Source organism: Natator depressus, chromosome 4 (genome assembly GCF_965152275.1).
Source record: "Natator depressus isolate rNatDep1 chromosome 4, rNatDep2.hap1, whole genome shotgun sequence".
In the NCBI taxonomy this organism is placed as follows: Eukaryota; Metazoa; Chordata; order Testudines; family Cheloniidae; genus Natator; species Natator depressus.
In genome coordinates, this window is record NC_134237.1 from 97357589 (window position 1) to 97373075 (window position 15487).

At 41.6% G+C, this 15487-nt stretch overlaps 1 protein-coding gene across 9 annotated transcripts in view; it reads right to left on the minus strand.

Annotated features, from left to right (window-relative positions):
• Positions 1 to 9764: 9764 nt before the first annotated feature.
• KLHL5 (kelch like family member 5) overlaps positions 9765 to 15487 on the minus strand; it is a 97324-nt gene continuing 91601 nt past the window's right edge. For 6 of the 9 annotated variants that reach the window (XM_074951539.1, XM_074951535.1, XM_074951541.1 and 3 more), the window contains 2 exons: positions 12557 to 12728; positions 9765 to 11360 (listed from right to left, as the gene is read on the minus strand). In XM_074951539.1, the coding sequence (XP_074807640.1) occupies positions 11304 to 11360; positions 12557 to 12728 (229 nt within the window). In that variant the 3' untranslated portion in view covers positions 9765 to 11303. The remainder of the gene's footprint in view (positions 11361 to 12556; positions 12729 to 15487) is intronic. The other 3 variants (XM_074951534.1, XM_074951536.1, XM_074951533.1) reach the window with 1 other exon arrangement.

Genomic DNA, 15487 nt, shown 5'->3' on the forward strand with positions numbered 1-15487 from the left:
CTCAGCCCCAATCCGATCTGAGCGCGGCAGCTGCTGGCGGCCTCCGGAGCCAGCCCCGCCCCCAAAGTGAGCGCGCCGCTGGCGGGCGGGGGAGGCGGGGAGCGGCCGGATTCAGGACGGAGCCCCTGGCCGTGCCCTCCTGCACCGGCGGCTTGTCCGGGCCGCGTTCTGGGAGCTTCTCCCTGGCTGTCGGGGGGAGCGGCCGAGTCGGGCTTGGGGGCCCCCCCGACCTCAGTCACGCGTTCCTGGAGCCGCAGGGGCATCGCGGGTAATGGGGCCACCCCGCACTCCAGTGGCCTCAGCAGCATGGGGCGGATGCTCTGCCCCGCTGAGCTCCCCGCCGCCATTCCCCCAGCGTTTGTTCCTGCAGGCCCAGGTGTGCGGGTCACGTTACAAATGCCGTTGGCAAGTCACGGCCCTGAGGCGCTTACAGTGTAAACCAGACAGATCGCAACGGGGGTGGCCGATGGGAGACAAGGGTTACAGGCAGCACAAGGTCTAGGGTTGCTGCTCTTGCAGTCTACTGGCTCCTGGGTGTGACTGCGCTTGCTTGAAAGCACAGTTGCCAACTCTCATGTAGTAAATAAACACCCTACTTTCACGATAAACCAAAAATCAAGATAATCCCGTTTCAAAACAAGCCAATCCATAAGAACCGCAACACTCTATGTGACTAGATTCCCCGCCCTCCGCTGCTGTGCAGTCTGGGACTGTGGTGGGCCTGCTGTGCACCCCTGAGTCTCACCCCTGCTTGCTCCCCCTTGCTGGGAGCTGATCCCAAAAAAAAAAAAAAAGCAACAAGCTACATGCCAAACAAGCTACAAGCCAAAAACTAGCCAACAAGCAACTCACAAGTCAATTAAACCAAAAAAAAGAGCCCAATTTCTGTCTTTTTTTCACAGGTTTGGCATGTTTGCTTGAAAGCCAAGCATGTTTTGTGTTGACAACAGCAGCCCAGCCACCTGTTAGACCTCCATGCTCTCCTGCAGGCAAAGAGTGGCTACATGGGAGACCTTACAGCAGCACAAGTGTAGGGTACAGCTGTGCCGCTGTAAGGTCCCTAGTGTAGACATAGCCTTATACAATTTCTTCAGGTTGAAGCAAGAGCAGAGAATGAAAAAATGATTTGGTTCTAGGGCTCTCTGTTTTTGCTCCTGGTGAGCGTGACTTACCCACCTTTGGCACCTGTTGGGCAAGAGAGGCCCCCCCAAACCTGAGTGGTGCTGCATCCTCTCACCCCTTTCTGTTTGCCCAGTCACAACAGCCCAAGTGGGGAGCCAGGTCCACTCCCAGCTTGGGTGTAGTTTGCGGGGGAGGGAGGTGTCCCCCCAGCTGCAAACATCAGGCAGGTGCAGAATTTGCTCCACATGTAGCCCCACTGGCCTGAGTGGAGCTGCCTACCCAAATATAGAAGTCAAATTACAGGTATGGCCCTGGGGCAGGAGTTAAGTCTGTGGTTTGGGCTGAGTGCAGTCTAAGCTCACTCTCACTCCACCTACCCCAGTTTTCCTTTGGTGTTAAATTGTTGGGTGGGGGTGACTTAGTTTCAGATTTTGGCCTAGACCCCTTAAAACCTCTGTGCAGCCCTGATCCTTATCCCTCCTTACTCCTGATGGCATGCTGTTCCCAAAAAATTTAAAGTTCTGTGCATATTTTAAAATTCTTCAAATTCTATTGGTCAAATAAATGTGGAGGGTCCAGCATGGCATTGGGGAGCATAGGCCATTGGCTGCACAGAGGTGGGTGATCACCGTCCGGACTCAGTGGTGAGGCTGCACCCAACCCTGATACAGCACAAGGCCTGGGCCTGCCCCAGAAACACCCCAGAGCCCTGCCCCTCTGTACCAGGTGTGGGCAGGCAGGCTCAGCCCAGAAGGATCCACATGTGGAGGGGCTTAGTGTCAGGGGATCCAGATGTGGGTTGAGAGGGTTCTGTGTGGGGCAATCTGGGTGCGGGCTGCTCAGTGGGGGATCTGGGTGCAGCAGGGATCTGGATGCACAGGGGTTTGTTGTGGGGTTCTGGGTGCAACAGTAATGGGAATCTGCAGGGTGCTCCAGTGAAGGTAGCTGGTACTCAGCAGAGGGGGTCTGAGTGTGGGGGGTTCCAGAGGCTGGGGGAGTGGGGTTCAGTGGGGTTGGGATCCAAGTGCAGCTGGTTGGGGCTCAGTAGAGTGGGGATCTGTGTGTGTGGCTCATCGGGATGGTCCAGGTGCAGGGGGAGTGGGGTGTCAGGGGGTTCTGAGTGTGGGGGAGTGAGGCTCAGTGGAATGGTCTGGGTCTGAGGGGGGTCTGGATGCACAGGAGTTGGACGGAAGAGGGAGCAGCTCCATGTATAGTGATCCCTCCCCCTGAGGAGTGATGGGCACTGAAAGTACTGGCGGGGGGGAGAGGGGGGAAGAGTTTGCAGAGCTTCCTACAGCTGGAGGAGAAATCTGAGGGTGGATCTGACCTAGCCCTGGATGCTGTGCAGGTGAAGAGGAAGTCTAATCCTTCAGGACTAGCAGCTGAGCCCAGCACAGGGTAGGAGCCACCAGCTGCGTCGTCCCCACTCCCACCCCACAGTGATTTACCACTCTGCTAGCTGCCTTGGGCATGCAAAATATACTGCTGGGGAGGGTCACATGCTGCTTTTGTGGCTTCCCTTTGCTTCCCTGTCAAAAGTCATTTTTCTGCAGGGAAACAAAGAAATCTGCAGGGGACATAACTTCTGTGCATGCGCAGTAGTGTAGAATTCCTCCATGGTTACCCTCCTCCACATCTCCCTTTTTTTTTTTTTGGATCCAGAGCTCACATCAATAAAGGGTAGGCATAGCAGAGATAGACAACGCTCCCCTCCATCCACCTGTGCTGGAGCATTAATGGGGAAGGCAACTGGCCAGCTCCAGCTTCACACCAGTGAGTACTTCCCCTATACAAAGGGAATTTCCTATGGGCCACTTGCTGCTAAAATTCTGCCCATTTGTATTGCCTGAGCAGCACAAGGGCTAAATCTGACTTGTGAATCTGGTCCTAACAGGTTTGAAATCATTGCTGTTCCAAAGCTATCTACACTTGACCTGAAATTCAGCAGCTCTAGAAAGAAGGACACAGAATGGAGAAAAGCAATAGCTGGAGATGACTGAGTTCTTCTGAGCATTCATAACTCACACAGATGTTGACCCACATTAGTTGCACTAATCCTCAAGATATTGTGCCTTGGTAATCATTCTTTTATCTGTAAAATACTGGACATGATTCTCCTCTAAGCATTTTAATGCTGCACCTGTATTAGGCAGATAAATGTTGAGCATACTGTTTTCAGAGCATGCTTAGTAAATAAAGGGCCAAACTTTAATTCCAATCTAACTTTTCAGGGGGGTAGTGCACAATGCTAGCACTAGCCTAATGGATGGGTATAGAGGCTTTGGTTTTTATTATTAGTCATCTTTAGTGCACTATAGCTTTCACATAATAATGCAAGCTGAAAGATGTGTAATTGTCTTGCAGTTGAAGGAATGTCATGCTGGGTGTTGTCTAAAGGATACTGGGAGGAGACTGATTGCCCACACACAAAGAAAAAACACAACCCTACTGGCCCATCATCAGTGGCCTTGATAGACTCTCCAGAACATCAGCTATTTTACCTTTCAGGAGGGTAGATCACTGCCTTGGCTAATCACAGCATCTGAAGGCATACAACCCTTACCTATTGTCAAAGCAGAACTACATCCCCACAATCATACATTTAGGAACAAAGAAGTTGGTCAGTTCCAAGATCAGGGACTGTACCCTGAAAAGCAGCAACTCTGAAAAGGATTTTGGGGCCAGGATAGGTAAGTAATAGAATGTGATGTCCCATTGTGATACTGGGACAAAACAAACCATCATTCTTGGATGTATAAATGGGAGAATGCTGAGCAGGAGTAAGGAGGTAGTATTATTTGTGTATGTGACCCAAGACCCAGTGGTGTGAAGTTTAAATTAAAATATAAAAACTTCTTAATAAATGGAACAGCTTACAAAAGGAAGTGCTAAATTCATTATCGTGATTGGATATCCCTGTAAAAGATATGCTATAGTTCAACAAAAGATACTGGGTTGAACAGTGTTTACTTACATAGCAGGGAAGAATAATTCTCTCTGCTGGAGGACTTATTGGATAAAAGTAGGCTTGCTTAAAAGTGCACAGAATTAGGCTTTTTTATAATGTAAACAAATGAAACTGTATGGCATCTTTGTGTTGTTGCCTTCCTTCACTCAAGCAGATGTTCAATTTCAGTAAATGTTTTTTTTTAATGTAATAAAAAGGAATATACAGTCAAATGTAAGGGTTATAATTTTCAGTTAGGCTTACAATATTCTGTGAAAGAATTGGCATTACAAGTCTGCCTTTTTTGTGTCTGAATGGTATAATGTTACTTGTGAGTGAACTGAGTCAAGTTGATTGTTGGGTGCTAATTTCATTCAAAAGAACACTAACAATGAAAGCTCTAAACTTCAGGATCAGGAAATTCTTCATACCCATTATAGACTGTTCCAACATTATGTTTTTTATAATGAATAAAGGGGAGATAAAGACAATTAAAAATATGTAAGCATAAAGGAAGACAAATTAGGTGGATCAATGATTCTTTCCAGCCTCTGACTTTGTTTCTAAGAATAAAAAATAAAAGTAATTAGAGTGAAGGTAAGATAAAATAAAAGGAGAAAACAGACCTTATCAATACTTGGAGAACCATTTCATCTTTCTGTGGAACTCCATTTAATTTAAGAATTTTACACATCAGATATTTAACTACAGGTTACCAAACCTAAATTATCCTGGACTACAGGAACAAGAGTTCCATTATAAAGTCTTATATTCCCTCTCTTTAAAAAGGGAAAAGTATTTTTGTGATTCCTTTCAGGATTTTTTTTATTGTTGTTAAATTGAAGACAATCACACAACTATTTTAAAGTTATGGGGGCTTTAACATGATATGTTACATAATATCACGCTGAGGCTTATCTACACGGCAGGGTAATGTAGACTGTGGGGTTGTGATTTCTAAAACACACTAGTGTGTTGCATTTTAATTGGACTATGTAGTTCCTGCTGGCATGCTCCTAATGTTCCGTAGTGCACTTCAGAAATCATACCCAAAGTTTGGGTCACGACCCAGTACTGGATCACAGCATGTAAGGCACTGGGTCACCTTGCTCAGCACCCAGGGACCCTAGCGGCTCTGGTCAGCACCGCCAACTGGGACATTAAAAGTCCCATCAGTGGTGCTGCCCAGCTAAGACAGGTTAGTGCCTACCTTTTCCGACACTGCGCTGCACCCTGGAAAGGGCCAGCAGTGGGTCCGGCTTCTAGGCAGAGGGGCCACGGGGTTCTGCGCGCTGCCCCTGCCCCAAGCACTGGCTCCACACCAAGCCGGGGAGGGTGGGGGTGGGGAGGTGGTGCCTGCGGGTGAGAGCCACATGGAGCTGCTTGCACATCTCTGCCTAGGAGCTGGACCTGCTGCTGGCCACTTCCGGGGCACAGTGCAGTCCGCGGTGCCAGGACAGGCAGGAAGTCTGCCTCTGCACCCCGGCTGTGCCGCTGATCGGGAGCTGCCGGTGGTAAACATGCCCTAACCCCATGCCCCAATCACCTGCCCCAGCCCTGAGCCCCCACAAACCCAGAACCCCTTCCTGCACCCCAAACCCATCACCCCCAGCCCAGAGCCCTGACCCCCTCCTGCACCCCAACCCTCTGCCCCAGCCCTGAGGCCACCCCAAACCCAGAGCCCTCCTGTACCCCAAACCCCTCATACCTGCACCCCCAGCTCAGACCCCCTCCCACACCCTGAACCCCTCATTCCTGGCCCCACCCTGCAGCCCTCACCCCCTCTGCCCCACCCCTAAGCCCCTCCCAAACCCCTCATCCCCAGCTCCGTTGGGTCACTGGCATCAACAATTTTCTTCAATTGGGTCCCCCCCAAAAAGTTTGAAAACCACTGCCATAGTGCACATATTACTCCACCATGTACACAATCCTTAAGAGTGAAGTCTTGGCCCTACTGAAGTCAGTGGGAGTGTATGTACACAAACTGGGAATCACACCCTAGCTCATAATGTAGGCATAACCTGAGTGTACATGGAGAACAATTGATAACCATCCTCTTTATAACAGCCCTGAACATATCTGAACACTTTTCAGGTGCCCCCTCAGTCTTAAGACTAAACATTTCAATTTTTTTTTAACCTTTCCTCATAAAAGGTTTAGAAAACATGATCTATCATTTTTGTTGCTTTTATCTGGACTCTCTCTAATTTGTCCATATCTTTCTTAGAGTCTGGCACCCAGAATCCAGCTAGTACTCCAGCTGAGGCCTCACCAGTGCGGATTAGAGCATGACAGTTACCCTCCATGTCTTACATAGGATACTTCTGCTAATATACCCTAGCATATTAGCCTTTTTAACAAGTGCATCACATTGTTGGCTCATATCAAGTTTAGAACCCCCAGATCCTTTCCAGCAGTACAACTGCCTAGCTAATTATCCCACATTTTGTAGTTGTATACTTGTCTTTATTGAATTTCATCTTGTTGACTTCAGACCAATTCTCCAATTTGTGAAGGCTGTTTTGAATTCTAATCCTGTCCTCCAAAGTACTTGCAACAACATCCATCTTGGCATCATCCACACATTTTGTAAGCATACTCTCTACTCCATTATCCAAGTCATTAATGAAAATATTGATTAGTACTAGACACAAGACAGGCCCCTACAGGACCCCAACTTCATACATCCCCTCTCTCCTTTCCCTCCCCTGAGTTTGATAGCAAACCATTGAAAACTATTCTGAGTATGGTCTTTCAACCATTTTATAGCTATTTCATTTAGTCCACATTTCCCTAGTTGCATTATGAGAATGTGATGTGAGACTGTATCAAAATCTGTATTAAAATCAAGATACATCATGTCTACAGCTTCTCCCCATCCACCAGGCTAGTAGTCAAAGGAGGAAATGGTTTGTCATGATGTGTTCATAAGAAATCCGTGTGGGCTATTACTTTTAACCCTATTATCCCCCAGGTGCTTACAAACTGATTAACAGTTTGTTCCAGTAACTTTTCAGATATCAAAGTTAGGCTGACAGATCTATAATTCCCCAGGTCCTCTTTGTTCTCTTTTTTAAAGACAGATACTATGTTTGCCCTTCTCCAGTCCTCTGACCCCTCACCTGTCCTCCCTGAGTAATCAAAGATACTTCTTAACACTTCAGAGATTGTTTCAGTTACTTCCTTAAGTACCCTATGGCACATTTCATCAGGCCCTGCCAACTTGAACACATCTAACTTATGTAAATATTAAACATGTTCTTTCCCTATTTTGGCTTGTGTTTCTGCCCCGTTGTTGTTAATAGTGTGTTAAGTGTCTGATCACAATTTTTTTTAGTGAAGATAAACCAAATAGGCATTAAACACCTCAGCCTTCTTGATGTCATCCAATATTACCTCTCCATCACTTTAAATAGGTCCTCTATGTTTTCCTTTGTCTTTCTCTTGCTCCTTATGTATTTATAGAACCTCTTATTGCCTTTAATATCCCTTGCTAGATGTAACTCATTTTGTGCCATAGCTTTCTGATTTTGTCCCCTTGTTTGTACTATTCTTTTGTATTCATCCTTAGCAATTTGTCCATGTTTGCACTGTTTGTAGGATTTCTTCCCTAAAGAGCTCCTGATGCAGCCATACTGACCTCTTACTAGTCTTCCTATATCCTCCACAATCACTATAGTTTGCTGTTGTGCCTTCAATATTGTCTCCTTGAGAAACTGCCAGCTCTACTGAACTGCTTTCTCCCTTACATCCACAGGACCTTACTTACCAGTTCTGAGTTTGTTAAAGTCTGCTTTTTTGACATCCACTGACCTTATTCCGATTTTCTCACTCCTTCCTTTTCTTAGAATCATGAAGTCTATCATTTCATGATCACTTTCAAATTGCCTTCCAACTTCAGATTTGCAACCAATTCCTCCCTGTTAATTAGAATCAAGTCTAAAATGTGTGTCCCCCTGGTTACATCCTCCTTTCTGAAACAGGTAGTGGTCCCCAATACATTCCAATAACTTATTGGACATTGTATCCATTGTCTGGGTAGTAAAGTCCCTCATGACTATCAGGTCTTGTGTTTTGGGTATCTATTTGTTCTTGAAATATCTTATCACCTCTTCTTCCTGATATGGTGGTCTACAGTAGACGCCTTGTTTTTCCCCTTTTATCTCCAACTTTCAACATATCTCGACTTTCAGCTGGTCTTTTGGACCTCAGACCAAGTGTATATATTCTTGATTTATAATACAATACCGCCTCTCTTTTTCCTCTGCCTGTCCTTCCTGAACAAGCTATACCCCCTACCAATTTTCCGGTCATGAGTTTTATCCCACCAAGTCTCTTTGATGCCTGCTGAGTCACAATTTAGTTTATGGACTAATACTTCCAGTTCTTCCTGCTTATTCCCCATACTCCTTGCATTTGTGAATACACATCTAAGATGTTGAGCAGATTACTACATTGTTATCTCTTATTTGTTGCTCCTATGACCCTGTTGTACTTTTCCATCCCCCACCCCATATAGCTTTCGGTTAAGGTCATTTTTTTTATACCTGTGGACTTTTGTCACCTGCTCCCTTTGAACCTAGTTTAAAGCTCTGCTCACTAGGTTGGTGAGTTGGTACACAAAGATGCTCTCCCCTTCTCGGTTAGGTGGACATCATCTCTTCCCAGCAGTCCTCCTTCCTGGAACACCATTCTATGGTTGAGGAAACGAAAGCCCTCCTGTCAACACCATCTCTGAAGCCATGCATTCATCTCCAGGAAGCACATGCCCATGCCTGGGCCCTTACCCTCAGCTGATGAGTTCCATAGATATAGTGTTAAATAAGAACATAGGAACTGACCTACTGATCTGTCAGGCCCAGTCTCCCTGATCCTTGATGACAGCTGGTACCTGATGATTCAGGGAAAGGTGCAAGAAACTTCAGAGCAGTCAATTACGGAGTAATTTGCCCACACAGAATAAGGGAAGAGTATATGTGGTTAGTGGTTTCCTTAATTTAATTTTAGTCTGTTAATTGATATAGGCTAACGCAAGCACATATGTCAACTGGCTGTAGTTAGCCTCTTTGTCTAGTGTCTCAAAGACACCAAAGATCGAACGGACATGGAAAGTAGACTATCCTGTCATCCCTAGAGGTGGTTCCTCCAACAAAAAATTTTTGCACATAGGCATTGACAAGGTAGTGAAGATACTTGCATGGTTGCTGTCTATGCTATATCTGTATTGTGAAAAAGAGGAATGTAGTCCCTAAGTTTGTCATTTCAAAATCTCTGATGAAAGACAAACTCAAGTGGCTAACAGGATAGTCCCATTTAAAAAGATGGTGTGCAAAAGATGGAGGTATGAAGAGTATGGTCCTCTTGGAATGCCTAAGAGTTTCGTTTATAGTGATGAGATATTACAATGAAGAACAACTATAAATGTTTGCTAGAGATAGAGGAGATGTTTTTGTAAAAACAGAAGTCAACATTATGAGTTTTAAAAAAAAATGTAAAGCAGCTGAAATAAATCAGTTTTAAATGTGCTAATCCAAGCATAAAATGTTTGTATTACAGATTGTACAAAAATAAGGCACTAAACCACCAAATGGAAATTGTACTTTAAAAGATTTTAACACTATTCAATTTATACTAAACAATGATCACCAGCGTACACTGAAAGATAAATTAATGAATCAAACATTACAGATTTCATCAAAGTTTTACTGCTCAGCAATTTCTTTTAAAACAATAAATAGTTAATTGAGCATTAACATTTACATTTGTATTTAAACATTACAAATGTACAAAGACTTTGGGTATCAGACACTTTGAACGTACTTTCACAAACTCTCAATGAGCCCACATCTTCATATTTTCCATTACAAAGAAACAATCACGTATTATACTGTTTGAAAACATAAGAAACAAGGCACAGAAAAGCAAATGTCCCCCTCCCCCCCCCAAAAACAAACAAACAAAAATCCCTCACAAAACTTTCAGAGAACATTTGGAATGTTTGCACAATTCTGTGTAATGAACTATAACAATCGAATCAAAAAGGCAAATTATAAAGTATCTCAAAGGAAGTTCACTATAATATTAAATAATGTAACTAATTGAGTCTGATCCTGTGAGGTACTATTACTCTTATGCAAAATCTTGAATATCCTCAACTGTGGGCACTTAGCATCTTGTAGGCTCGACACCTTTATTTGTTGAAGTAACATTATAGGAAAAACAGCACAAGTGTTTCATTTCACCTTATAAAACTGTACTCTTCAAATTAGTGCAAATCCCCAATTTAAATGCAGTTTAAAACAATTATCATAGATCTTTTTTAACCTTCATGTAATGGAATGCTTAGGAGTTTCCAAAACACTCATATTAACTTCTGCTGGGTCACTTTTAATCACACTGCAGATCTCTCTCTTACTTAATTTATTTTAAAAGAAAAAACTCACGAAGAGTAGTTTCAATCAAGTATAAATAATATGAGATGGAATTAAGTAAAGAAATATACTGCATGTTACATAAAACCTTTAAATATCCAGAGTATACTGGATGCTGCATAACTCCTGCAGAGAGTATTAAGTAGCAGATTTCTCTTAGCATAATAAAAAGACAATATTTAAAATAAGGCTTTGGTTAAATAAAAAGGTTGCTAAACCTCAGTTATGGTGAAAAAAGTGCAATATAGTCACCAAATATATACCTTCATCTCCAAGGCAAGAAATATGCCTGCCATTTACAATTGGTTTGTCTGTCTGCACTGAAAAATAATATCCTACATAGCTGCAGCAAAACACCTTCAGTATAGGCAAATTAAATATCTAGGGCCTGATCCTCCAACATCTTATGCCCACTGAAATCAGTGGGACTACTTCTGTGAATAAAGTCACTCTCACGCATGTTTGCAGGATCAGGGTCCCTAATCTGTAACATTCAATTATTTTATAATAGACTCACTCAGTCTCAGCATTTTCTAAGAAGAAAGTATCTGTTGGCAATCAACTGGCCGCAGTACAATAGCTTACAAATACAGTTCTTGTATGTATATGGTAACAAAGTAATTTTTTTAAAAAGTGCTTAGGATTGGTCCATTCAAAATTGTTTAGCTGTATACTATCTTAAGACCAAACACTTAGTTCTGAGGAAAATACACAGTACCTCTGTTTACTGGTAATGTATTAATTCACTTGAGAAAAAAGTAGTGAGTCTATGGAGGAGACTAGTATCTTCATATACAAAATAATTAGAGTTTTACAGTCACAACACATGCTCCAGCTCTTCCTAGGCACAATGTTGCAACCTATAACAAAAAAAAACAAAAAATGACTGACATGTGGTATGTTTATAAAATAAATATAATCAACTTTATTAAAAAAAGACAGATTTTCAAAACTGATAATGTAACACAGTAATTAAGGTTGTAATGTCATATTTTTAGGTGCTTTGTATTGTAATCTGACTTTAAAAATTAACAAAATGGGTTGAAGATTGGCATAAAAATGCTCAGAGAAACAGCAATATTTTCTTCTGCAGGACCAAATTCTGCTCTCTCTAAAGTCAATGGCAAACCTCATAAACAGTATTCTTCATAGTAAAATAATATTTATTTGAATATTTAAAAAAATCAAGTATTATATTATATTTTAAAATGGGATTATCATCTAACACTGTACTTCTAGGTATAACAGTACTTGGTACTGGGCCTTCATTTCATTGCTATGCAACAATCCTAATCCTGTGGATGACATTGAACAGTATGCAGCATTGCTCATAGATTTGGTAGAACCAAGAAATGTTTTTGCACACTGCAAATAGCTTGTATTGTGCAAGTCTTTTAATGCAGCTTTAACACAGCTCCTGATCACCTGAAAAAAAGCAGCACTTGGAGGTTTGTGCATGAAGGAGAAAGTAGGGCAGCCTTGTAGTCTATTCACCAGATGCTCATATACCATGATGATGAGTATAGTATCTAGATAAAACAGATGCCAAGATGAGCAAATCAGGCAAATCAGATCAGCCTTGATAAGAGGGACCTGATAATAGGCAGTGAGAGAACTAAATAGGGCCCTACAAATTTTTTTTTAAAAAATCTTATTTTGTTTTAAAAAGAAAACTAGAGGACAAGTTCTTGTACTTATTTTCATCTATTTTTTAAAAAAATCTTTGTTTCATCATACTGCACTATCCATGCTGAATAATCACAATCTTCTTGACACTGGCCAAGATTTTCAAATATAGGAAAATGAGAGCTGATAGGTGCTCAGCACTTTTGAAAAATCAGATCATTGATTTAGGCACCTAACTTTAAGCTTCTATTTTTGAAAATCTTGGTCTTTGTCTCTGTCCTTCTGCTATATCTACTGTTTTGTAATCTCCTCATTGCGGGTAAGCTCCTTGGGGCATGTACTTTATCTTTTTTCTTCACTGGGAGGCACCAAGCACACTTTTGGCATCACTAAAATAAATAATACCATATAATTTAATTAGAAACTGTACCTGTGTCCACTCATTGGTCTGGGGATCATAAGACTCCACTGTATTAAGATAGGTTTGCCCATCATATCCTCCAACAGCATACAACTTGTCACCAAGAAGACACACTCCCACTGCATCTCTGCTAATGCTCATGGAGGCCACTGCAGTCCACACATCTGTTTTTGGATCATATCTGAAAAATAATTTTTGTAAAAGTCTAATATTGTTGCGTAAAATTCCATTCAAAATACTGAAATTGACTCTCAAGGTACTAGACTATCTAGTGGAATCAGTAAAGGAGTATTCTCTCTTCGGGTGTGAAATTAAAAGGATTTCTTACTTGTTTAAACCTTTCCCTTAAAAGCAGCATTTGGTTAATCATTTCACTGAGGCTGTACAGTCAGTATCAGGTACATTCAGTAGATGCACACCTCCTGCATGGCCAAACATACTGTACAGGTCCCATAATTTCAGTTGAAATATTTTAAGTTGTAGCACATCCAGAAGTGTAGTGACAAGGTTAAATGAATTTATTTACTGGATGGGAAATTACATGTAAAGTTGATTATTTCTGAAAGCATGAACAAAAATTCAAGTTATTAATAAAAAAGCCTCACTTTGTCACATACAGAAACAGAAAAAGATACGTAGCACTGTTAACAATACTGTACGTAACTTAATTTAGCAGTATATATGAATGATTTGTTAAAGAGACAACTTTACCAGTTCACCTTTTCACAATCCTTCAAGCTGGACCATGTAACTTGGAGTAGCTTGTGTGACCGGGGCCCAAGAAATCTCTAGACTATGTTTATCTTTTTTCGCTTTTACATAAGAGATCATTTTTTTTTAAAACAATTTTTTCCTCTTTTATGACCAAACATGCTCTGCTCCAGAATCAAGTTCTGTTGCCAGACTCTGTTAGAGTTTAGTGCTCTCTTCATCTTACAGACAGACAACTGTTAAATCCCAAATTACATATGGAATAATGCAGTGTTGCTAAGGAGATTCATTGGACAAATAAATTAATCATTGCTTTTTGCAAAAACTATAATTTATAGAAAAAACGTTGACTCGGTGTACATGGAAAAACTCTTCTACAGCAATTTACCAGAACTTTTCTTGCCATAATCTGGTGTCATTAGGATCACAAACACAACAGGAGACAAGTGGTACACTGAAAACACCTCAGTTAAATTTGAGCCTAGAGTACATCAACAGTCTAACAGACAGGTCAGGAATTAAAATTGGAGAGTCCAAACTCATCTTTTAAAAACTTGTTTTTGACTCAATCTGTAAATGTCTCCTTTTCAGATTAGCCAGCATAGTTACAAGAAAAGAAAATGCCAAGAAAACAAATAAATTTCTTGAGGGAATCACATCAATAAAATGCCTTTAAGGCACAGGATTATCAAAAGAAAATATATCCCTCGCTAAGAAGGTATCCAACACCCCTGAAAGTGAGTTTGGGGGGATGAAACATTGGTGTTAATTTCTTTGCATGAGATGCAAAGATATAATGAGTTCTGAGTGTCTTTCTGGCACCTTTTTCTTTCGTGCAGTAGGTCTCTGTTGGAAGCACACATCTTATTCACGTAGAGTCATAGTGTGGAAGTGTTGCCTGAAACTTATGCAGCAGACAAAGTGCATTATGTACTGAAAGATAGTGAATTATGAACTATACATAGTGTTTGTCAATTTGATTTGTATAATTGATTTATAACAATGTGATGCTCTTGAAAACCTACCACAGTATCAGTGTACCGTAGCAAACAAGCATTCACAAACTTCACAGTGACTTTTATGAAGTTCATTTTTAGATTACTATATTTGCAGTAAATTTATTTTATGCTGGTTTTGTAGACATTCAACACCTCCATCCCACTGATTTAGAAGGAGAGAGCAAATTAGAAATAAACAAAACACATGTACTGTAGCAATTCCATTCCAACTTGCAAATTAAAATTTGGTGTAACAAAGATCATTTAGTAATCCATTTTAACATATTTCATAATTTTTTCTAGATGCTATTTATGAATATCATGTTATTCATAATCCTGTTTCAGAACTGAAATGTCAACCTCATCAGGTGACATTTGGGCAAAAATTGATGCACATCTTTCCCATGACCTTTCTTCAAGCATTAGAACTCCCCATCCACTTCTAGAATCTAATTTGTGGTGGGATGGGGCTGCATATCTGCAAGCCTTTCTGCAAGGCCTTGGTACTTCAACTTCCACATTTAATTTTTGGGTGCACAGCTTTAGTGCACTAAAAGCTTGAAAGCAGCATTTCTGGGGCTTAACTGGAAGGGTTTCTGAACTGAAACCTCAAACACAAGAAATTTGTGAATAAAGAAGTGGGCTCACGAGTCACAGAAAAGGCTGTGGGAAGTCACAGGAAAGGAGAGACTGGTAGCCTCCTGGGAGCAGGACAGTTTGAAGGGATCAAGTCCGGGGAAGAAGATAGCTCCCATCCTGAAATTCCTTTCTTTTCTGAAATGCTAGTGCTAAACACAGTTCAGGGTGGAGATTAAAAAAAAATCCTACAGGATTTAGCACAAATTCCATTGATTTTCACTGAGGCTTGTGTTTCTTAGGTGATTTTGAAAATCTGCCTCCCTAATAAAAAGGGAGTGTGTTGTATCAGGAAAAAGTTCAGCTGGCTCAGTATGCTCATAACAGGATATTTCAGAGATCTGGAAACCTGACACCAGTGTAGAGAAAATATGTGACTGTGCAGTATAAAGTTTTTACTATAATTGTTACTTGTTTGATGAGACCTGTATAATTCACATCTAGTTTTGCCTTTTGTGAGTAATGCAGTCATCCCAGACTTGTTCCAATAACCATTTTCTATCAGTCCATTTCATCTTTGGGATGATTGCATTACTCATGAATGGTGGACATACCTGATTTTTCCATAAGGTCAAGGGGAACCACGAAAGAGGTG